This window comes from Canis lupus, chromosome 14 (genome assembly GCF_003254725.2).
Source record: "Canis lupus dingo isolate Sandy chromosome 14, ASM325472v2, whole genome shotgun sequence".
Classification (NCBI taxonomy): Eukaryota; Metazoa; Chordata; class Mammalia; order Carnivora; family Canidae; genus Canis; species Canis lupus.
Window position 1 is genome coordinate 3,953,958 of NC_064256.1, and position 22,085 is coordinate 3,976,042.

At 41.9% G+C, this 22,085-nt stretch overlaps 1 protein-coding gene across 3 annotated transcripts in view; it reads left to right on the forward strand.

The window, feature by feature from the left end:
• Positions 1-2,538: 2,538 nt before the first annotated feature.
• The window catches only part of CHCHD3 (coiled-coil-helix-coiled-coil-helix domain containing 3), a 277,972-nt gene continuing 258,425 nt past the window's right edge, over positions 2,539-22,085 (forward strand). For 2 of the 3 annotated variants that reach the window (XR_003145765.3, XM_025471691.3), the window contains exons 1-2: positions 2,541-2,806; positions 13,611-13,698. Coding sequence is in view for 2 of the 3 variants with exons in the window: in XM_025471691.3 (XP_025327476.1) it covers positions 2,726-2,806; positions 13,611-13,698 (169 nt within the window). In the remaining variant the exon portion in view is untranslated. Of the gene's footprint in view, positions 2,807-13,610; positions 13,699-22,085 lie in introns of all 3 variants that reach the window. The other variant, XM_025471692.3, reaches the window with a different exon arrangement.

Here is a 22,085-nt window from a genome sequence, read left to right on the forward strand (position 1 = left end):
TAGTAAGTTGATCTTGTATCCTGCAACCTTGCTGGATTTTTAAAATTAGCTCTAATCATTTTTTAGTGGATTTCTTGGGATTTTTGTATTTATAAGGTCGTGCCATCCAAGAATATAGTTTTCCTTTTTGTCCAATCCAGATACCTTATATTCTTACAGTTTCTGCTCCGACCTCTCTTTAGTTTACCATGATGACATCTCTGACTCAGTATCAAAACTTCTCTCTTTGTTATCTTTTTGTATGCTCTGAATTTTCAAGTTTAAATTTGAGAGAGCAATAGAGAGATAGAGAAAAGGTGTATAGAATCTGAGTGGCTCAAGTGTTAGCTATTATTTTTGGTTAGGTAAAACTTTGCATTCTAGTTCATAGGTCTCTGGCTAATTGATAATGCTTTTGGATTAGATGATCACCAATAAGCTGTGGCCAGAGAAAAAGGGAGACCACAAGTCCTAGGTAGCTCAAGACATTTTCTTTAGAAGGGACTGTAGGCATGCTTGGCCTTGAAATTGATACAGGTAGGTCACTATTGTTATAGTAGGCATTTTTCCAAGAAAAAGATGTATTTTTTTTTTTCAATTCAAGGTTTTTGTTTTGTTTTGTTTTTGGTTTTCTTTCTTTCTCCTCTTTCTTTCTTTCTTTCTTCTTTTCGGTAATGTTGTTTGGAATGGATTATTAATTCTAAAGGTTTTTTTTTTAGGATTTTATTTATTTATTCATGAGAGACACACAGAGAGAGGCAGAGACACAGGCAGAAGGAGAAGCAGGCTCCATGCAGGGAGCCGCATGTGGAACTCGATCCCGGGACTCCTGAGTTCACGCCCTGAGCCAAAGGCAGACAGATGCTCAACTGCTGAGCTATCCAGGCATTCCATCATAACTGTATTCAATATAATTAGTGATTCCTTCATATCTCTACTTTCTCCTTAAACTCTTGTAATTAGTTATTTTGGTAATAATTAATTGAGCATCTGTTTTATGTAGAACCTCCAGTTTGCTCTATGTATTGGGGTAATAAGCGAGGAGGGTACATATAGGGAGGGAATGTGCCCAAGAAAGACATAATCTTTGGGATTTTTAGTTCCCTGTAAAAGAAAGGTTTAAATATATTATACAATTTGAGAATAAGAACAAAATAACACAATACAATTTGGAAACATATATATTAAAAATAACAAAATTATGAATGGAATAAATTCATTACTCTACTGCTGACCAGGGACACAGAGATGAAAGACACAGTGTTGGCTCTAAAGATTCCTCCAGTAATGAATAGCCGGTTTAAGGGGTGACTGGGTGGCTCCGTTCGAGGAACATGCGGCCCTTGATTTAGGGGTCATGAGTTCCAACCCCATGCTTGCTGTCGAGATTATTTAAATAAAACTTAAAAAAAAATCATTACAAGTTTTCTGAATGCCTTTGTAATAGGAGGATGCCATGCTGTGTCGTGGTTGGTTGCTTTTAATGTTGACAGGGATTCAAGAATGGCACCATCATTAGCCTCATTTCTAAATCTGCCTCTGTAAGACTATAGTCATTTGACTGGAGTTACAGGTCACAGGGTACGTAGCAGATATCAATTTGATTTTTTTTTAATAGGCTCCATGCCTAGCATGTAGCCCAAGGGCGGACTCAAACTCAGTATCTCGAGCTCAAGAGCCAGATCCTTCACGGACCAAGCCACTGGGGTACCCCGGTAAGAATTCTAAATGTGTGTATGTCACTTAAAAGTTATTTACTGGTCTTGCAGAGGCGAAGTTCTGAACTAGAAACCTTCCAGAATAAATGATCTCAGCTTCGTCTGCTGTGGTTCTGATTCCTCCCCCAACGCCCGCCGCTCGTGGTAGCGGCTGCGCTTTCCTCCGCCTCGTCGCATCCCGGCCTAAGCAGTTGCGGCAACGGACGGGGAAGGAGGCGCGGGGGCGCTTTGCGGTCTGTGTCCGCGCCTGCGGACCTGAACGCCACAGTAGTTAGAACTTCATCTCACGAAAGTCAACAGAACGGTGCGTGGTACACGGTCCTCCTGAGTACGGCCACAGGGCGAGTTTCTGGATTTTTATTGTTTTTGTGGCTCAGGCTAAAATGAATGTTACATTTTGCCTCATGTTTCTAGTGTTAGGAATCTAGGAATGGCTCCGTTAGGACAGAGCATCTCCCTGGGCAGACCGCGAGTTCCCTGAGGACAGACTTTGTACGCCCCACGTCCCCGACCCACGTCTCTGGAGCCACACGTCCAAAACGTAGGTTTCGTTAGAGGGACGGACTTCCTTCCAAGTCGCCCGCCTACAAAGCGCGCGCACAATCCAGACTACATCTCCCAGGATGCCGCGCGCCCCTCGCGCTCCGGGTCCGAGGCAAGAAGGTCCCAGCCGCTACCGCGCCGGACGGGAGACTACAATTCCCAGTACACCCGGGGGCTGCGGAAGCCGGGTCAGACAGCACCTGTTGCCTTAGCCTCCGGGGCCGGTCCAACCAATCCGGGCGCCCCCGCCGAATAGAGGCGGGCCGTTCGTGCCTCCGACCAATCGGAGGCACGCTTGTTGCGGCGCGTGACCGGAGGAGGCGGGAGCCGAGGACCGGCGCCTTCTCCTTGCTTGTTGGGGTCGTGGCCTTGCTCCCGCCGCGCGAGGAAGGCGTCGGCCGGTGCGTCCCCGCGCGTGTGTGCGCGTGGGGCCTGAACTCCTCGTGCGCCCGGGCCAGGTCTGTGCGGGGGCAGAAGCAGGAGCCATGGGCGGGGCCGCCAGCACCCGCCGGGTCACCTTCGAGGCGGACGAGAACGAGAACATCACCGTGGTGAAGGGCATCCGGGTGAGTGACCGCGGGCGGGCGGAGGGCCGGCGCCCGGCCCGGACCCCACACTCGGGCCTGCCCGGGACGGCTCAGCCGGGGTCCCCCCGCCCGGGCCCCCAGTGCTGTCCGGCCCGAAGCCGAGCTGCCTGCCTGCAAGGAAGCCTGAAGTTTCAAGACTCGGGACGTCCATCCAGAGGGACCCCCTGGCCCCGTGCCAGGCGCTGAGCTGGGCGCTGGGGCGGGTGGGGGCAGCGCCACGCGGAAGCCGACTGCCCCGCGCGCGGCTCCAGTCCGGGCTTGGCCGAGGTGCCCACGAGCCGGGGGGCTTTATCCGAAGCCCCGGCCTTGCCTTCTGTGAAGTGGGGCTTGTCTGAACTCCTCCTGGGTTCAGGATCGCGACCTCATTTTGCGCCGGCCCCCGTTACCCTTCTCGGTGCGTTGGCGCTTCGCGGAAAGCCCGCTCTCCTCTCCTTAGCGCCCCGGTCTCGTGCCCCCGGTTGCCGCACACGCACACGCACATGCACACGCACACGCACACGCCGCAGACTTGGGGCCTGCCCGGGTGCCTTCCAGCTCTGGGCTTTCGCTTGACGCCTCCTCTTTGCCTCCTCTGTGGACGAGGCCCGGTTGCTCCAGGACAGGCGCCTGCCAGGCAGCCGGACTAGCCTGAGCTAGGGTTGCAGTGTTGGGAGACCGCCGCGCCGGTGGGGTCCGGTGAGTCCCCAGCCGCACGTCGCCGGGAAAGCCTTAACGCCCCCCGCGGGTGCTCGGCGAGCAAGCGGAACACTTGGTTTCCCCCCGGGGTGTCGGTACACCGGCCCTACCTGCACTGAACGCTCTTCGCTGCACCTGAACCGGGAGCCTCTCAGTGTTGAGAGTATTGCTCGAACCTGGTCAATGAAGCAGTTTCACTTCTGGAAGTTCCATTATCATTTGTTAAGTTTTCCTTCCTTGTTATCACACAACCCGCATAAGGGAATGAAATGTGTGAATTGTGTTTAGTTCTGTTACCAGGAAATAAAACTTCTTAAATACTTAAAATGTTTAAGAACTTTTACTCTGAAACTGTTACCGTGAGAAGAATTTATTAAAGCTTTCTCTATAGAAGCTCAAACTGTTGACCTCAGTTTTTGGTCTGTGACCACCATTCCTTGATATCAGTTAATGACAGTACCACGTTTTGTAACAGAATGTCTGAGGCTGCATGGCATTGTTGTGGTTTAGTTTGTACTCCTTGGAGTAAAATAAAAACTACTATAAACTGCGTTTTATGCAGAGATTTGTTTAACCTTGCCTTAGGCTCTGACTTTTCCATACCTAAGGGTGAAAATGAAAAGTAAGGGAGAGCAAAGCAAATTCTGGGTGAGAAGTCACTGGCTAGAACAATAGTTAAATCCATGTTCTCACGCCCTGCTATAGACAGACACAGTGATGAGAGCAAACAAAATGAAAAGAAAATTTGGACACAGCACAGACCTTCATATCAAATATTAGGTAAGGTTAGCTACTATAAGGATGATAATAGGGTAGATATTAGCCTAGAATGAGGAGATTGTTTAAAAAACTTTTTCTCCACTTTTTTTAAGTAAAAGAAACTATGTCTTTTGAACACACGACTTGACAGAAGTATTCTTTGTTTTTGTCCTTTCTCACAGAGGGCATTGTATTTATGATTCAAGCACACACCATGCCCCCTTTGACCTCTGTGCTTTGCTTCACTTCAGGATACACCCTTCACCTGGAATGCCCTTGCAGTGGTCTCCCACTTGCTTCAAATCCTTCTTTTTCAAGGTTGATTTGCATCCCTGTGCTTCAGTTTGCTCATCTGCAAAATGATGGGGCTTGAGTACATCTCTGAGACCTCTGATCTTTTCTGGTTCTGAAATTCTGTGAGTCTAGTGGCACTATAAGTTTCTTGTAGCCATACTCAAGCCCATTGCAATTTCCTCTAAAAATGGCACGCTCTTGAATTGTTGAGTACTTGGGGGTCATCCTGAGTTCTTTGGGGTCTTGTTCAAAAAAGCATCAGCTTGGAGTTAAACAGACCTTGGTGTGAGTCTCAGATTAGATGTTTATCATTCTGCGGCTTTGGACAAGTCACTTCTTCATATTTGGTAAGAAGATGGGATAAGGTATTTAAAGCACGTGGCACGTTGTAGCTTTTTAATAAAAAGCAGCTGTTAGGTAAGGTTCCTTCACATCTAATATTTGAAGGTTCTCTGGAAGTGCTGTGTAGTTAGAATAGTGGCCAGAGCACTTGCTTTGGAAGCTGGCCAACCTGGCTTTAGTTCTAGCTCTGCCTCTCACTAGGCTCAGTGGCCCTGGACAAGTCACTTTGATTAGGTTTCCTTGTTCAGTATGTTTAGATACTGCAGCCTGCTTGTGGTATACAAGCATTTAGTGTTTTGACAATGCTTAGTACTTACATGAGTAGTAGGTATTATTAGAGTTGTTCAAGGGAATGGGTATGTAAATTTACATTGATCTTAAAATGATTAAATAAGAGCATATTGTGCTCCCACAGGCATACCTAAAGATGTGGACTGAGAAAAAGGAGTCCTTAGTTCTGCAGCTGATTGCCTGTGTGATTTCCCTTTAGGCATTTTGTATAAATTTTTCAGCCGATCTTTGTATTTTTCCTAAAATACACCCTCTTGCCTTGCCTTGCCTTCCTCTCAAAACAGTCCTCTTGTTTCCCTCTGAGGCATGGGGAAGGATAAGCAACAATCTTGGTATCATAAGCGAGCCACTGTTTTTAGCTCAGTTGACTAAAGCGAGGTGCCGATGAGGCCCAAGCTTCAGCGTTGAACTGCAGATAGGTTCGTTCAACTTAGCTGAAGAAAACATTCCAGATTTGTCCAATTGTCTAATATTTATGTCATCACTCATAAGAAATGAGAGCGTAGCAGCAATTCACAGACTAAGTCACTGCTGGAAAACCAATTCTGCGTTCCACTGATAAGGATAGTAATTTCATCTTCATTTATCTTAATATAGGAAGAGTAACATTTAGTAAGCAACATAAGGCTTTCAGTAACTAGGCTGTGTTTATTAATAGATAATGTTTTCCCAGATTTTTTTTTTTTTTTTTTTTTTGCTGAAAATGTCCTCAATGGTTAGCAATTAAAGGGCCTACTTAACAATTTTAAGTTTAAAGTTTATTCTCACCTACCAGGTGTTATTTTCATGGTGTTTATTTCCTTTATCCTTCACAGTTGATAGCTTTCCCTCCACTTGCATAAAATCACTCATATTCTCATACCTAATTCCAGCTTCAAACCTAAAACAACTCATGGGTTGGATGAAAGGCCACCCTCTTGCCTTGCCTTCTTCTCCAAGTTTAAAATCATTTCTAGGGATAGAAAGACCAGGCATTTTCATTACTCATATTACATGTTCTTAATAGGATTTTTCTGAGCACCTGCTGTGCCTGTTTGGAAGGTATGCTTACCATTCAGTCTTTTCACTGGTTTATCTAAAACATCATAGCTGTGAGTGAACTCTTCCAGAGCAAATGTCAACTTCAATGAGTATCATTTTCAAAGTAATATTTATCAGGCTTTCCAGGCATCAAGGAAGCTCTGCAACTGGCCTTGAAGTTGCAAGCTGAAATTCATAGGAGCCATACATGCATGCAGTTGTATGGATCCTCACATGGGATGCGACTGATGCTTTGGGGAAGTATTGACAGTTGGGAGCCCCAAAATGAAAAGATTATTTAATGTGAGATATTGTTGAGGATTCTGGAGAGTGTATATTAACAGAGGCAATAAATCGGTCAGTCACTGGGAGTGTTGAGGGATGCTGTTGAGGTAATTTAGCTAACTGGTGGATGATTGGTTCCTTTCCAGTTTAGATTCTGTGACTCTTGGGCAGAGTACCCTGTTTAGCTTTATAGAACTTTTTTTTTTTTTTTTTTTTTTAAAGCTTTCCAAGAGGGGTGCCTGGGTGTCTCAGTGAACCGTCTGTCTTTGGCTCAGGTCATGATCCTGAAGTCCTGGGATTGAGCCCTGTGTTGGGCTCCCTGCTCATCTGGGAGTCTGCTTGTCCCACTCCCTCTGCCTGCTTGTGCTCTCTCTCTCTGTCTCTCTCAAGTGAATGAATGCAATCTTTAAAAATCAATCAATCAATCAATCAATCTTTCTAAGATTTTAGACAGAAGTTCATTTCCATTAATGACAATTGCAAAGAAATACAAGTGGCAAATTACAAATGTAAGCTAAAAGTTACCATATAAACTTTATGTCTCTCTCTTCCCTCACCATGCCCTTAAGTAAGTATTTGGGAGTAATATCTTCTATATAATAATGGCAGTTTTGGGAACCTGTCTCTTAAAATGGTAGTTAAAAAAAGAAACCAGTACTCTTAAAAAAGATGACCTATGCTACATGAAGACCCAGTGAGAAAAATGAGTCTGAGTCCTTTAGTCAGTTTAAGACACATGGGGAAGAGATGAAGAAAAATAATGGAGGTGAGGGTGTGATTTATTTGTCTTAGGTGGTTCTAAACTTTCCTCTTAGAGAAGGGCAACTTAGAAGGAGTTCCCCTCCTCCTTTTACTCGGTTCCTTGGAAGTGGAAATACTTATCTTTGTCCCTCTCATGCAGCCTCCTGTTTCTGAGAATACTGGATTCTAGATTGGTGGGTGGTATATTTGTGCTCGTTTTAGATAAGACCAGCCAAGGGGGTTAGGAAGTTTTGAGTGGGAAGACTATAGAACGTAACACATCCTTTCCTCCTCTCTGGAACACATGTTGGTGTGGTAAGTGGTACAAACCAGAACTTAGTAAGCCCCATTTACTTAAATTTCTCTTTAGCAGCAGTAAAGAAGAGGACAGATAGAGTCCGTGGACTCAGTTCTGTGATGTTGGAAAGCCCTGGCCCTCTCCTCTTAGTTATCCCTTAGAGGAGAACAGTGGTTCTTTTAGTTCATGGATTATTGTAAATCTGTAAGCTACGGACTCGGCCCAGAACAATATTAATATGCAGTTTTGCATAAAGCTGAGGAATTAATCCATAGTCCATGGACCTCAGGGCATAATTGTAGTGTGTGTGTGACAGAATGAGAGAGCGTGAGAGTGAGATTTCACCATTCTTTGCTGCAAATACTTTTTGCACATGGTATTTGTCTTGATGGGGAGTGCAGAGAGGTCTGGAAACAGGTATTGTAGCTACAGATCTTTAAATAGGACAAAAGCTTTTTTTTTATTATTTTATTTTATTTTATTTTATTTTTTTGTCAAAAGCTTTTTTAACAGAAGTACCCTGTTTAAGGAAAGATATTTCCTGAAGAAGCTGCTTCTCTTACAGAGGGCTGCTTATCCAGCCCTTGCAGAAGCTTATGTCCTACCTCTGACCCCTTTTTGGGTCAGTTCACATCACAGAGAAGAGTCGCTCTGAAGGTCCAGATTGTGTGTATAACCCTGACCAGCATCTCTAAATCTTGTGAGCTGCTTCATGAGTACCCCAGTTCACAGAGGAGATCAGGTGAGTTGCCAGTCTGAACTTCTCTCTGCAACTGGAAGGTCAGCTCAGCTGGTATTAACTGGAGATACAGAGGATAATACGGCACGGCAATTTGCCTTTTAACAGCATAGCTGAGAATGTACTGGGGATAAGGCGACTCATGCGTGGAGCAAGCAGAGTTGCTACCGTAGGCTGCCATGGATGTACCTTTGGAAGGGCCAGAGGATCCACTTATAAAAGATTATAAGGACAAAAGAGGGAGGTTGACGCTCAGTGCAACCCTACAATATGTTTATCAACTCAAAAGATGAATTGTGCTTCTTCGCATGGCATGCTTGTAAATTTACTGAAATACGGTCAAAGCCTGCATTAGTAAATGTTTTGAGTTGATATTAGAACTTGACATTAAGTAGCAAGTTTTGAGACGTCAGGTAAGTCGCGAAAATAAAAAGAGACAGTGATGAGGCTAAAGAGATACTACACTTTACCCAAAGAGCATGCTTAGATAGGAATAAGCGAGCACTTTATATAATCATACTGGGACTTAGGTAGCTGCTTCTGGCAATAGATGTAGCCCAGCCTTCATGCACTGTGTAGCGAAGGAGCTCAGCACAAGCTCTGGTGAGTTGGTGAATGATCTAAGATGAAATGATTAGTCCAAATCCCCATGGCTGGAGCTGTATTCGTAGTGACTTTACCAACTCTGTGTGTAGCATGTCACAGTTTATGATGCACCTGGAATCCTTCTTATAACTGCAGGTGTAGGTGTTCTTCAGTTTCAGACGAGGAAAATGAGGCTGATGGAGATGACTTCCTTGGGATTGTATGGCTAGGAGGTGGCTGGTGCTTTTTCCTCTCTTTGGGTCTGCCTTTAGTTTTACTCTCAAGGAATGATACTTTGGAGGCTGCGTTAGTTTCTGGAAGGACTTTTGTAGTATTCATTTTGAAAGAAGCAATAGGTCCTGGCAATGTATGAATTTTGAGAAGTAGATGAAGTGGTATCCAGAAGAAAGGGTGGCCTGTCATCAATACAGGTGAAGGTTTACGGCCAACACTTGATTTTTAGCAAACACATTCACTTTCTGATTGGGTAGAATATATATTTAGTGTAGCTGTAATTCTTTGACTTTGGCCTGAACTATAGAAAAATAAATCAAAATACAAAATTTTATATAGATGTATGTTATATCAAATTAATGTACATTAGCTTTAAACAAATCATATTAGAAATGTAACGTACAATATGTTATATATAATAGTATATAATATGGTAGTATATGATATGTAATATATATAGTGTTTATAGCATACTATGTTAAAATAGCTTATAAATATATAATATGTAGTTGAATGAGCTCTATATTCATTATGTATCGATTAAAATAGCTTTAAGATTCTAAAATTTAGTAAAGCTTATTTAATCTCCTTGACAGGAAGTGAATTTATTTTATCACATAGGATTGAAGGGGTGTATTATTTAACAGAGGAAGCATTGGACTAGAGATTGGTGGTTACTGCTTATCCTGATGCTACCAGAAATTGGATGTTACTCAGAACTATTTTTTTTCTCACCTGTAAATTGTGAGAGGATTGTAGTCAATCTTAAGAGTTTTTTCCTAAGATATATCTCAGCTTTGCAGGTGCATTTCAGTAGCAATGTCAGTGGCTGTCAGTTGTTAGAATAGAAGCAACTGGCCCTAACATCTTCAAATAGAAAGTCCCTTGACATTGTCCTTTCTAACTTCCATTTCTCTTCCAAGAGGAGTCTTAGAATTTTCTTCCAGAGACCCCAGCTTTTGAGCTGTAGTCTTTCCATTAACTGTCTCCCCTGCATTCTGGTCTGGCTCCTGGGATATAAGTAACCGCTCAGGTACAGACTGTTTTGTATCACAAAGACCTTAAGTAGTGCTTGGCCTACTAAACATTTGGTAAATGATTCAGTAATATACAGGAGCTCACAGTTTTGTGGAAAGGCAAATACTTGTTCTGTCGTTGGACTGCCATGTTGGAGATTTGTGCACGGTATAGTGAGGCACCAATAAGGGTGGCCTCAGGCAGGCAGAGTTGGAATGGAGTGGGGAACCGATTAGGTCAGAGAAGGCTTTAGGATGTTTGAATCGGATTTTGAAAGGTGATTCCCTCCCATGAGGCCAGGGGAGAAGGCAATGTAGCCATGTATAAAGGCAAAGAGACGGCCTCCAATAAGTAGCTGGTGTGGGTGGAGAACAAAGTAAGAAGTATTAAAGCAGAGGCTATGGAAATTGAGGTTGGAGAATTAGGCATCACCAAATGATGTGGAAGTCTTGAATGCCGTGGAGAAGAATTTGGACTTCTCTGTCAATAGAAGGTATGAAGGATTTTGAAGCTGGGCATTGCCATAGTCAGATTTGCATTTTAGGGAGATTATTGATGGTACCATGAATTAGGGCAGGGGAGATAGGATGGCAGAAGAAATGTATTCATTAAATATTTCGGGGTTGAGAAATTGATAGCCAAGAGAATGAGGGAGAACGAAGAGTCAAGGCTAAGCCTTATGTTCTGATTTAGAAAGCTGGGTGGAGGTGGTATCATTAATGAGATAAGGAAAGCAAGAGGAAGAGGAGATTTTGGCAAATGTGAATTCAGTTTAGGACATTTTGGGCGTGAGGTGCTTGTGGTCTGTCCAATAGGATGTGTCCTTTAGACAATGCAGTCTAGCTTTTGGGATTCAGGTCTTGGGCTGGTGATAAAGGATTTAGAATTCACTAATTTATCAACTGCAGTTAAAAGTCGAGGGAGTGGATGAGATAACCAATGAGAGTAGTTAGAGCGAGAAGAGAATAAAGGCAAAGGAGCGAATGTGGGTCCTTCTGGCATTTAAGGGTAGGCAGGCAAGGGGAATCCTGCAACAGATGTAAGATGTGGCCAGAGTCCTAGGGCAGTCTGGATAGTGGGAGGTCAGAAAAGCCAAAAGGGGTTTCCAGAAGAGGACAGTGACCAAAGGTGTTAGATGCTAAAAGGGAAGTTAGGTGTTTTATAAATGTAAATATAAACGGTATTTATTTACATAAATATAAAAGGTTACTTGTTTGGTCATTTTTGACTTTTACAAAAACACCACTGTATGGGGTTATAAGCTAGACGGTGGTGAGTCAAGGAAGTGGAAGTTGGATACAGGAAAGGGTTCACCCAGGTACATGGTTCAGAAGCCTGGATGTCCTGAGGACTCCTGCTTTGCTTCCACATCTAGTCAGATGCTGAGTCTGGCAGTGAAGCAGGGTACCTGAATGGGTCCTTGGGACTCAGATTTCTGGGTTTGAATCCTGGCTCCATTACCAATAAAATGTAAAATCAAGAGCAAGGTATTTAATCTGGCCGTGCTTTAGCTTCTCACCTATACAGCGGAGACCGTAAAAGTATCTATTTCCCATGATAGTTAAAGATTAAATGAGTCCAGTGTTTTGTTTAGTGTAATGCCTGGCACATAATAAGCACTTAGTGAATGTTAGCTAGTTTAAATCCTAAATATCTTTTGAATGTGTTCCCTTTGGATTATCATAATAGTTTTTTTCCCTTAAAACAGCTTTATTATATAATTTACATATTTTAAAACTCACCTGTTTCTGTGTACAATGCGTTCCAATAAATTTACTGAATTGTGCAACCATCAGCACAATCCAGTTTTCAAACATTTTCGTCAAACCAATAAGATCTGTCCTGTCCTTTTATAGTTAATCCCCATTCCTACTCTAGCCTTAGGTATCTACGTCTCTACTTTGTATCTATGCAGAGTTGCCTTTTTCTGGGCATTTCATATAAAGGGAATTATACAGTATGTGGCTTTTTGTGCCTGGCTTTCTTCCCTTAATTATTGTTTAGGTCTATACATATCATAGCATGTATCAGAACTTCTTTTTATTGCGGACTTGTATTCCATTGTATAGATACCTAATGTTTTATTTATCCATTCGCCTGTAAATGGACATTTGCTTGGTTCACTCCTGCTATATTATGAGTAATGCTGCCATGAACATTCCTGCACAAATCTTTGTGTGGACATATGCTTAATAGCTTCTTAATTGGTCCTTTAGCTTCCTTCAGGGGTCCTCCTGCTTCTGTTCTTGTCCCACTCCAATCTGTTCTCTACGCTGTAGCTGGAGTGATCTTTCTAAAATGTAAGTCTGATCTTGTCACTGCCCTGCTTAAAATCCTTCAGGATCAGTTCAAACTGTTTCACTTAAGGGGTTTACTAAGAGTCTTCAAGAATCTAAAATCTCATTTCTCTCTCCACCTTCTCTCATCGGTTCCCTCTCCCCTGCCCCAGCTTCTTGCTTCAGTCGTTCTTGCATTCATTCATATTGTTTCAATAATTTGTTTAGCCATTCATCCAATTAACCAGGCTTATTGAGGCTCGGGGGATATAGTAGGAGAGCCAAATGTTAGCTTTCATGGAGCTGCCTTTTGAGTGTAAAAGGCAGACAAACAAGAATGCCTCACATAGTGGTAAGTGCAATAAAGAAAATAGACAAGAATGGTATGATAGTAATTCCAGGGCTGAGGACTCTCAGAGTCTCCACCTTATTGCCAGCTGCCTACTTGTTATCTGTGCTTAGTGTCTAATGGCAGCAAGCTGTTCCTTCTCCTCTATACCTGCCATGTGTTCCCTCTTCTTGGAGTACTCCTAGGCTAAGTCTTCTCTTCTTAAGGCCTGTTTATCTTTCCCCAGCCCCAGTCCTACACCCAAAGCCTGGCTAGATGTCCTGTCCCATATGCTTTCTGGAGACTTCCATTTTAGGCTGGCTGACTCAGGTGGTGCCCTTCTTCGCATTACATTTCAGTGCCTGATGATGGTTTCTTCTCCTCCACTTCAAGCAACTTGATGACTATTGAATACCCCAAATCTAGTCTAGTGTCTGGCACAGATTTGGTACATAATAAAATTTGTTGAAAGACCAATTTTTTGTGATTAGCTTGAACAGGAGGGAGGGAAGGATACCATTTCCTTTGGGACTAGAGGGAAGGAAGGAGCTAAGACCTGTTGCTTGCAAAATTAATTTGTAGGATTAGGGGAGGAAAGTTGGCGTTTTTCTGGGCTTACATTTTCTCAGAGATTACAATTTGGTGCACTGTATAAAATGAGGAAAGGAGTTCTTTATAATGAGCTATTAGCAGTGCATTCGAAGAAATAAAGAAATAGTGCTGTGGGGTGCATCTTGAAATCTTACAACTGTTCTTTCTGGCTTTTAGTTTCGTAACTTAGATTTCTTCAGGCCATTTGTTTCACATATTGATGTGGATGACTATGTTACTTGGATGCTATGGTACTATTTCCTTTCTTGTTTTTTTATAATTGATTTTATTTTGATGTGCCTTTTCAGCTTTCGGAAAATGTGATTGATCGTATGAAGGAAACCTCCCCATCTGGTTCGAAGTCTCAGCGGCATTCCAGTGCTTATGGTGCCTCAGGTATTTTGAAGTTTTAATTTTAGAATTTTTAGAGGGAAAACTGTAATGATAAAAGTTTATTTGATTCGCCAAATTCTTCTGCATGTCTTTTTGCTTATTGTTACTTGGGTGTTTGGTTTTTTTATATACAGAGTATTAGAAAGCAGTACTAGGGTTTCTTTTAAAACATTTTGCATGAAAAGGAGAATAAATCGATTTTCAAACAGTCTTGGTAGAATTTTTTTTTCTGATCCAGCTTCTGAACCCTCTGTTAAGCTTTGGCAGGTTACTTCATGTCTTTTGTGTAAAATGAATTACCTAAAGGGATATTAGAGAAAAAGGAGTAAATATTTATAATAAAATATTGAACTTAGAAAATATTGATTTACTGTTTGCAAATTGTGAACTATCTCCAATGCTTTTATTTCCTAATCGATTTCTTCTGAGTTTATAAACAGTTTATTTCTTCTCAGTCTTCATTATTGATGAAAATAAGATGTTAAATTTGACATCTACAGAGAATTACTAAGCCTCATTTTATTTATGTATCCCATGGGTAAGACTATCTCCCTTTTCTTTGCTTCCCCCTCCCCGTCCATTTATTCATCCAACAGGTATTTATTGAGCACCTGCTATGTGTCTGTTACTGTTCTTGTTGCTGCCCAGTTTGATGGATGGACGGACATACTGTTTATTGGGGGAATGGTAATGAGAAAATAATCGAGATGATTAATCTTGGACTAAGCAGTTTCTGTATTTATTAGAAAGGGTGTTGTATGGTAAATCTGCCTCCAGACTGAAATACATTGAGAAAGATGGGATGCTGCCCAAATGCCATTCACCTGGGGACAGTTGTGACCTTACTAATCATTAGTTGTAACCATGAATTGAGCTTCCGATATGTTTAAGACAGAGGGTAAGAGATGAGTAAGAAATAGTTGGGTAAGAAGTAATGAATAAGAAGTAGTTCTTAAGAAACTCCTTGTTCAGTGGGGGGTGTGAAGAGGGGTTCACCATTTATTAATGTTAAAAGTAACCTCTCCCTCCTTGCTGGAAACCCTTTCTTTGGCTTCTTCCCACCCTTCCAGTATCTTCAGCCTGGTTGTCTTTGCCAAATTCCACTAAGTAATCTCATCTGAATGTATGGCTTTGGAATGGTAACGTCAATGCCTGAGGCTCCCACAGCTATATCCCTAGCCCTGACCTCTCCCTGAAACAAAATTTAGACAGCTGCTTACTTGAAATCTCTGCTCTCAGATCTTCAACTTAACATATCCAAAAGAAGCCTTTCTCTTCTTCCCCAGACTTGCTTTTCTCTTCTCTCCCAGTAAATGACACAGGTGGGCAAGTCCCAAACCTGGGTCCCATCCTGTCCTTACTCCTTACCTTAGGCCTTTAGCCAGTCTTGCCCCATCCATCTTCACAACACATCTTCTATGACCCTTTCACATCATGGCTGCAGCCCTGATCCAGACAACCAGCGTCTCTCACCTTGCCTTCTTAGGAGCCTTGTAACTGGCTCCCTGTTTCCTCTCTCATCCCCTTACATTTTGCCATGCACACGGAGGCCTTAGTCTTGGGGAAAAAATTAGCCCATGTCGCATCCTGGTCCCTGTCACATACCAGTCCATGTCACATCCCATGTCACATGGTACATGGAATACTATTTAAACAGCTTTCCTTGGCCTCTGAGGCACGCCATGCCTGGACCCTTTCTGTTTTCCATTTCATCATTTATCATCTCCTATCACTCTTCTTTTACTTATGCACAGTGGCTGCCATCTCCACCAGAAGATAAACTCCAGGGACCTTGTCACTTGTCCCTTGTCTGTCTGTTCACAGCTGAATTCCCAGCTCCTGGAATAGTTCTTAGTGCTTAGAGTTGAATTGCTTTAAGGCAGATGATATTTTACACACACACACACACACACACACACACACACACATATATTTTTAGAGAGCACATATGCATGTGTAAGTGGGGGAGGGGAGAGATGGAGAGAATCTCCCGCAGGCTCCACACCCAGCATGAAGCCTGACATGGGGCTCAATCTGACGATCCTGAGATCATGACCTGAGCCGAAATCAAGAGTCTGGACGCTTAACTGACTAAGCCACCCAGGTGTCCCCATTATACATTTTGAAAGTAGCTACTCATGATCATTCTGGAATATAATTCTATAAATTTAATTCAGATGACATTTATTGAATGCCCACTATTGTGCAAATAAGGTTGGTATTTTGAGAGGACACAGAAGCAAACAAACAAAAAACCAAAAACCCTCTCCTTTCAAAACGTTCAGGGATTTTGGAGGGAAACAACTAAGTATATGACAAGACTATAAGAAAGATAGAAGCATGAGAGAAACCTAGAAGATATTAAAATTAAGTATATCAAGAATAACTTTTGGTGTGTGGATGTTTTTTAAATTGGAGTTTGATCTAAAATACGATTTTTTCTAGGTAGATTTCTTTTCTGCCTGCTGTGTTAGGGAGATAGGATAATAATGGTGAAGAAATAATGAAGTGATAGTGATAAATTATACTTAAATAATGTTATTTGTGTGCCAGCACTGTGCTAAATCCTTTGTCTTACTTGATCCTTATAATTCTATGAGGAAGGGACTGTCACTAACCCATTTTACACAGAAGGAAACTGAGACTTGACATGATTAGTTTTCCTGCCCAAAGTCACAGAGCTGGTAAGCAATGGAGGCGACAGTTGAATTCAAGCCTGTTTGACTGTGAGCCCCTCTGTTTTTTTATAATCTGCAGGTCACCTTGCTAATTTCTGTGGGAGGAATGTGACAGAGTCTAGTTGGAGGGAAAGGGCTCCCTTCTAGTGACATGCTGCTTGGGTTTAGGAAAGAACCTTCTTTCTGTCTGTAAGCGATTGTTGCCTCTTCCGGCTTTTCCCCACTTTGGTTCTCATTCAATAATGTGAAAGGAGAGAAGGTGTTTTCCTTCTCTGGCTGGTTTCCTGAACTGACACGTTGAGAGGGTGGGTCTGCGTGGGGAGGTGCTCCATGCCTGCTCACGGTCTGGCCTGCGGGGCGTGACCTGACACTGGTGTATCTGAGGGAGCCATCACTGCCCATTCCTAGGTTTGACCTGACTGATGAACTCTGGTGCGCGACCAGCCTGGGCACTGAAAACTCTTCGAATGCCACCTTGTGTTTGGTGGTCAGGCTAGAACTGAATGCTGAGTGGTGGCCCCTAATCACCTGGGGCTGTGAAGATTCAAATTAAAATGGATTAAAATGAAATAAATTGAGATTTTAGTTCATCAGTTGTACTAGTTGCATGTCAGTGCTCACTACACGCAGTGTAGGACACTTTCATTGTTGCAGAATGTTCTATTGTGCAGTCTAGTCTAGAACATCAGGGCATGCCATTGTGAGCTCCATCACATGATTTTAATGATGTGACTGAGGTCGTGGAACTTGATGGCACTGTGTGTTTGTGAATCTTGTTGCCTGCCTTTCCCACATCCCAGCTCCTCTCCAAGGATTGTGGGTAAATGGACACTTCAGGGAATATTTCCCTGGGTGTACTATCTTCACTGCAGTCTGTAGAAGCTTCCTGACCTGTGTGTTACGGGTGTATTGGAGGTATTGATTCCTTGGACTCCCAAGTAGCTGAGGAACACCTGTACCCTCATGTTCCACACAAATTGTGGAAAATTGCTTTTTCTGTCTGTACCACGATGTGGTATATAATGTGGCCCTCTGAGTAGAATATATCCCTAATCTATTCCAGCCCAACTCTGGAAAAGAACCTACATCTGATGTGCTGTTTTGAAATGATCTTGCCCTTAGGTTAGGAGTGCAATTAGACTATGATTGTGCAAATTAACAGAGATTTATTCTTAAAATAAAAAAAAAAAAGTTTGTAAAGTAGAAAGCCTCAAAGTTTGTTCTTTTCTGCGTTTCTCTCGTTTGGGGGTTTTAGTTAGTACTCAGTTATAGATTTAAGATTTATAATTTAGATGTATTATGAAATAATTTTTCAAGTCTACAGAAATATATTGATAAAAATGTCACCAGCCTTTTCTACATTTTTCAGTGTCAAGCAAATTATATATTAAATGTGAGTTGAATTTTTAGTATTCATTAAAATGCCTTCTTCCTCATAGGATTCTAATTCATACCAGCCCTAGGCTATTCATATGTGTGAATATAGGGCAATGCATTTGATGGACTGAGAGCCTGAGGACTTCTGTATTATAGGAACTAAGTTTTGTTGTATATATAGTTTTGAAAATATAATTTACGCTATAAGGAAGTGAGTTCCTCTAAAGATTTTATTGAAACTATTTTTTTTTTTTTTTTTTTTTGCCAAACCTTGAACCAGATCAATGAGTCGTTGCAATAAGTATTTGCATGTAAAGCTGTTCAGGCAAAATAATATAATACGTGACACACAGCAGATTGTAATGCCACTTTAATAAATGAATGTGCTTTAAAGAATTTAACTGTGTCCTCACTGCCTCAAATTCTTCACTGTGTTGTGTGTTATCTCAACTATGTTGGCTTGCTTTTACACCAGGGAATTTTTTTTTTAGGCTGTCTTAAAGGGATGCCACTTGTACATAGTTAAAATCTGACCTTTTCATTAACATCTCACATCTTTTGATTTTAAAAACCAGAGTTGGATATTGATTTTCTTCATTTCCACCCTGATTCTTTAGTTTTTCTGGCTTACAGTGAGGTCACACCTTTCGTGTTTGACCCTATCTAATGTTGAGAAAACTCTGTCCCCAAATCAATAGGAAAAAACCAGGTAGAAAATGATTTCAGGAGGCTATCTGTTGGTTTCCTAAGCCATGAGCAACCAGATTAAAATGATGAATCTGGAAAAAAAGACAAATGAACTCACTTTTGTTATTATTCTCACTGTGCAAGTTTCTCTGCACATTTCTTGTCATTGTGAAAAATAAAGATTTGCCGATTGGTGTTAAGTACATCACTGAGATCACAAAGTATTTGGCAGCCTTAACAAATTGCAGGAAACCAATTTAAGCTGGAAATAGCACAGCCTAAACTAAACAGCCAATTTAGGGAAATAGATTCATCTATATGTTTTTTGTGTTTTTCTCGTAGAATCTGGCCCTCTTAGTTATTTTTAAGCAGGTCTTTATGGTCTATTTAGACATAACAAAGTAGGGAGAGTTCACAGTAAAAAGTTGTGCTTGTTCCTTTGACTTGAGTTACAAGAGCAGAAGGGAGTTGCCATATTTAGGTTTCCAACTTTTAATACATGAAACTTTGTTGATGACAGTTTCTCAACTCTGCACTTTTTGTGCCATAATAGATAATTTGTCTGACAATTCCTAAAAGGAAGTTATGTGTACACTATTGACTTAAAGATTTTAAATCAAATTCTCTAGTCAGTATACTCTGTTCTTAAAAATAAATCCATGGTCTACGTTTAATGGATGGTTGAACTCATATTGTTAATTCCACGCGTCAACAAGTACTAGCACGACAGCAATCTTGGGCTTCAAGGAATTGTTAATTTGGTCAAAACCTATTTAACAGGGGCGCCTGGGTGGCTCAGTGGTTGAGCGTCTGTCTGCCTTTGGCTCAGGGTGTGATCCCCTGGTCCCAGGATCAGGTTCCACATTGGGCTCCCTGCATGGAGCCTGCTTCTCTCTTTGCCTGTGTCTCTGCCTCTCTCTTTCTCTGTGTCTCTCATGAATAAAAAAACAAAACAAAACCAGAAAAACAGAAACCTATTTAACATTACAGTGTAGTTGGTAAGTAGTAATTTAGTGCCCTTTACCCACTCGGTTAATATTTTTGAGTTAGTGAATAAATCTGTAAGGGAGATAGAATATGTAGGAAGTGTAGAAGGTGTTATAGGAACTCAGAGAAAAAGGTCAGCTTGGGCCAACAGGTCACCAGAGGAGGTGGGGGTGCTGGTATCAGTCCACAGACCTGAATAATAAAGATGAAGGGTACGGGTAGGGGGTCTCATGGGAGGGAAGGTTGAGGAAGTTAAGGAATTTTCTTTTATCCTGTAGGGCTTAGTGGCTACTGAGCACTTCCATTTAATTTCAGGATGCAAGTATAAAAAGTTGCATTCGTTGCTACTTTTCAGATATAGTCAGATATTAATAATGCTTTTCTGTCTAAAACTGCAGTGCTAATTTTCTCATTGATATTTTTGTGTTTAACAAATCTAAATAGTAAGAATATATGTTTTCTCCTAGAGTACTAAATAAAATCATTTTCATGAAGAGATAGGCAGCTCTGTAAGCATTTTTTATTTGTCCTTAATTGGCCCTATGGCAAAAAGAAAAAAAAGGAAAAAAACAAAGTTGCCCTGTTTGAGGCAGTGTAGGGCACAACAGATTTCTGAGGAGGGCCGGTGAAATGATGCAAATGGGTTCTTGGATATACACAGGATATTTTAGAAATCAGAGATAGAGAAGACCAAGCACAATGGAGATAGAAGAGGCAAAGGCAACAAAGGACGTGGGAGGATCTGGTGCCTGAGGCCTTGGGGCTGGTTTGTGGCAGTTCTGGACTAAGAACCTCAGTCCTTGCTGCTCCTGGTCTAGGGAAAAGCTCCAGCAGTAGAGGAAGGGAATTAGAGAGAGATTCTTAGTAGGCTCTGAAATGTCAGTGAGTCACACCTTCCAGCAGTTTTTTGTGACTTAGGACTTCTGCCCTTTGGTTTCCAAGTTAACTGATTGACCACTGGCTGAGCTGCTTTTTATGAAATCTTTGGAGGCCCCTGCCCTGTGACTGGTGTAGCATAATTGCATTAGTGCTTCCAGGGTATATGAAATCAAGTAGGTCAGAAATTTTTTACTTGTTCGTTGGTTACTAGAAAGAAGCAGCTGTTTTGTTAGGTGCCTTGCATTCTGCAGATTAGAAATAAAATAGCACCATGGAGTCCCAGTCCTCAGGAGCTGGAAGGAAGGAAGGTCAGTGACCACAGGGAAAAAAGAGAGAAAAATCTATATGATAGAAGTGCTCCACTTTTTTTTTTTTTTTGCTGTGGTTAGAGTTTGACACTGAAGTGAATTGTGGGACAGCAGATTGTATTTTCTCATAGAACAAGTGTTGTTATTGGGCATAACAATCAAGTAAATCATGGCTATCTCCAATGATAAACCACAAAATGAAAACAACACTGAAGTATAAATTTTATAATTATGCTTCAAGATTTATAAAATATCAGCCATTGTTTATAAACAGCTCTAATGGATTAGAAAGTGCAGGACATAGGATACATAAAATACCATCTTTGATTTAAATTTAATATGTCAGTTGTAAAATAAGTCCTTGATTAACAGTATTTCTGCCTTTCTTAGATTTGGTAGACTTCGAGGGCATCATCTGGATGGTCCAGTTCTCTTAAAATATATTGCCCAAGAGTTTCAAATGTATATTTTTCTACTGAAAGCTGAGGTATTCAAAATCAATCCATTGACCCTTCTAGCTGTCGACCAAATAGTAGGTTGTTGTTGTTGATGATGATGTTTTCCCGTGTAAAAAAAATTGTAAAAAATAAGGTTTGATCCAGCATTTCATTTCTGCCTCTACCCTTTCCTGTCCACCTGGTTTATTCAGAATTACATGTCCAGTACTCTGTATCAGGCCAAATCAGTGCTACCAGGGGACAATAAGTGCTTTTAAGTTCCCTTTTAAACCTGTTCTGCCCCCAGGGCTACTTGACACTTTGTTGACAGCTGTCACCTTGCTTGAGTGTTTCTTGAAAAGCCTCGGGAACTCGTGGATCATTATAGTGAGGCTCTTCAAAGTTTTTCATAGAATTGCTGTGGCATGCTTAAGACAGTAGTCTGGTTCTGCATGCCCTGGTTCCCCTGACTGAGTGGTTAATTGGAATATGGGTTTTCATTAGCTAGCACCAGATGATTGGAGCTTGAAATTACTTTACAAGGTGGTAATGGCAACTTTCTCCTTACTTACAGGCATACGGTAGTTAGGATATCTCACAGATCATATAATGGGGAGATAGAGGCTGCAGGAAGCCCCTGTATGTTGGCTTTGTTGGCAGGACCCATTTACTTTGTCAAATGAGCCAGTGCTGCTGTTTAACTCTTCAATTCATGCTCCCTTGCTCTTACTTCTTTTGCTGGGCCTGCCCCCCTTGTGGCTGTAGGCCTTGCAGGGGACACCCCAAGCCTCACTGTGTATTAGATGAGTCCAACACGCCTTGCTTTCCCATTTCCCTTCTTATGATTTCAAGTTAGGCAGTTTCTCCCATCCCTGGTGTCATCGCCCCAGCAGCTACCATCCTCTCTCTCCTGCCAGGTTCTAATACTCTCTTGCTTGGGGCACTAGCCTTCAGCCTTGTGGTTCCTAGTTTCTTCTCACTGCCAGAGTGTAGAACCAATCATGCCATTCCTCTGTTTAATGCCTGACAGGTTCCAC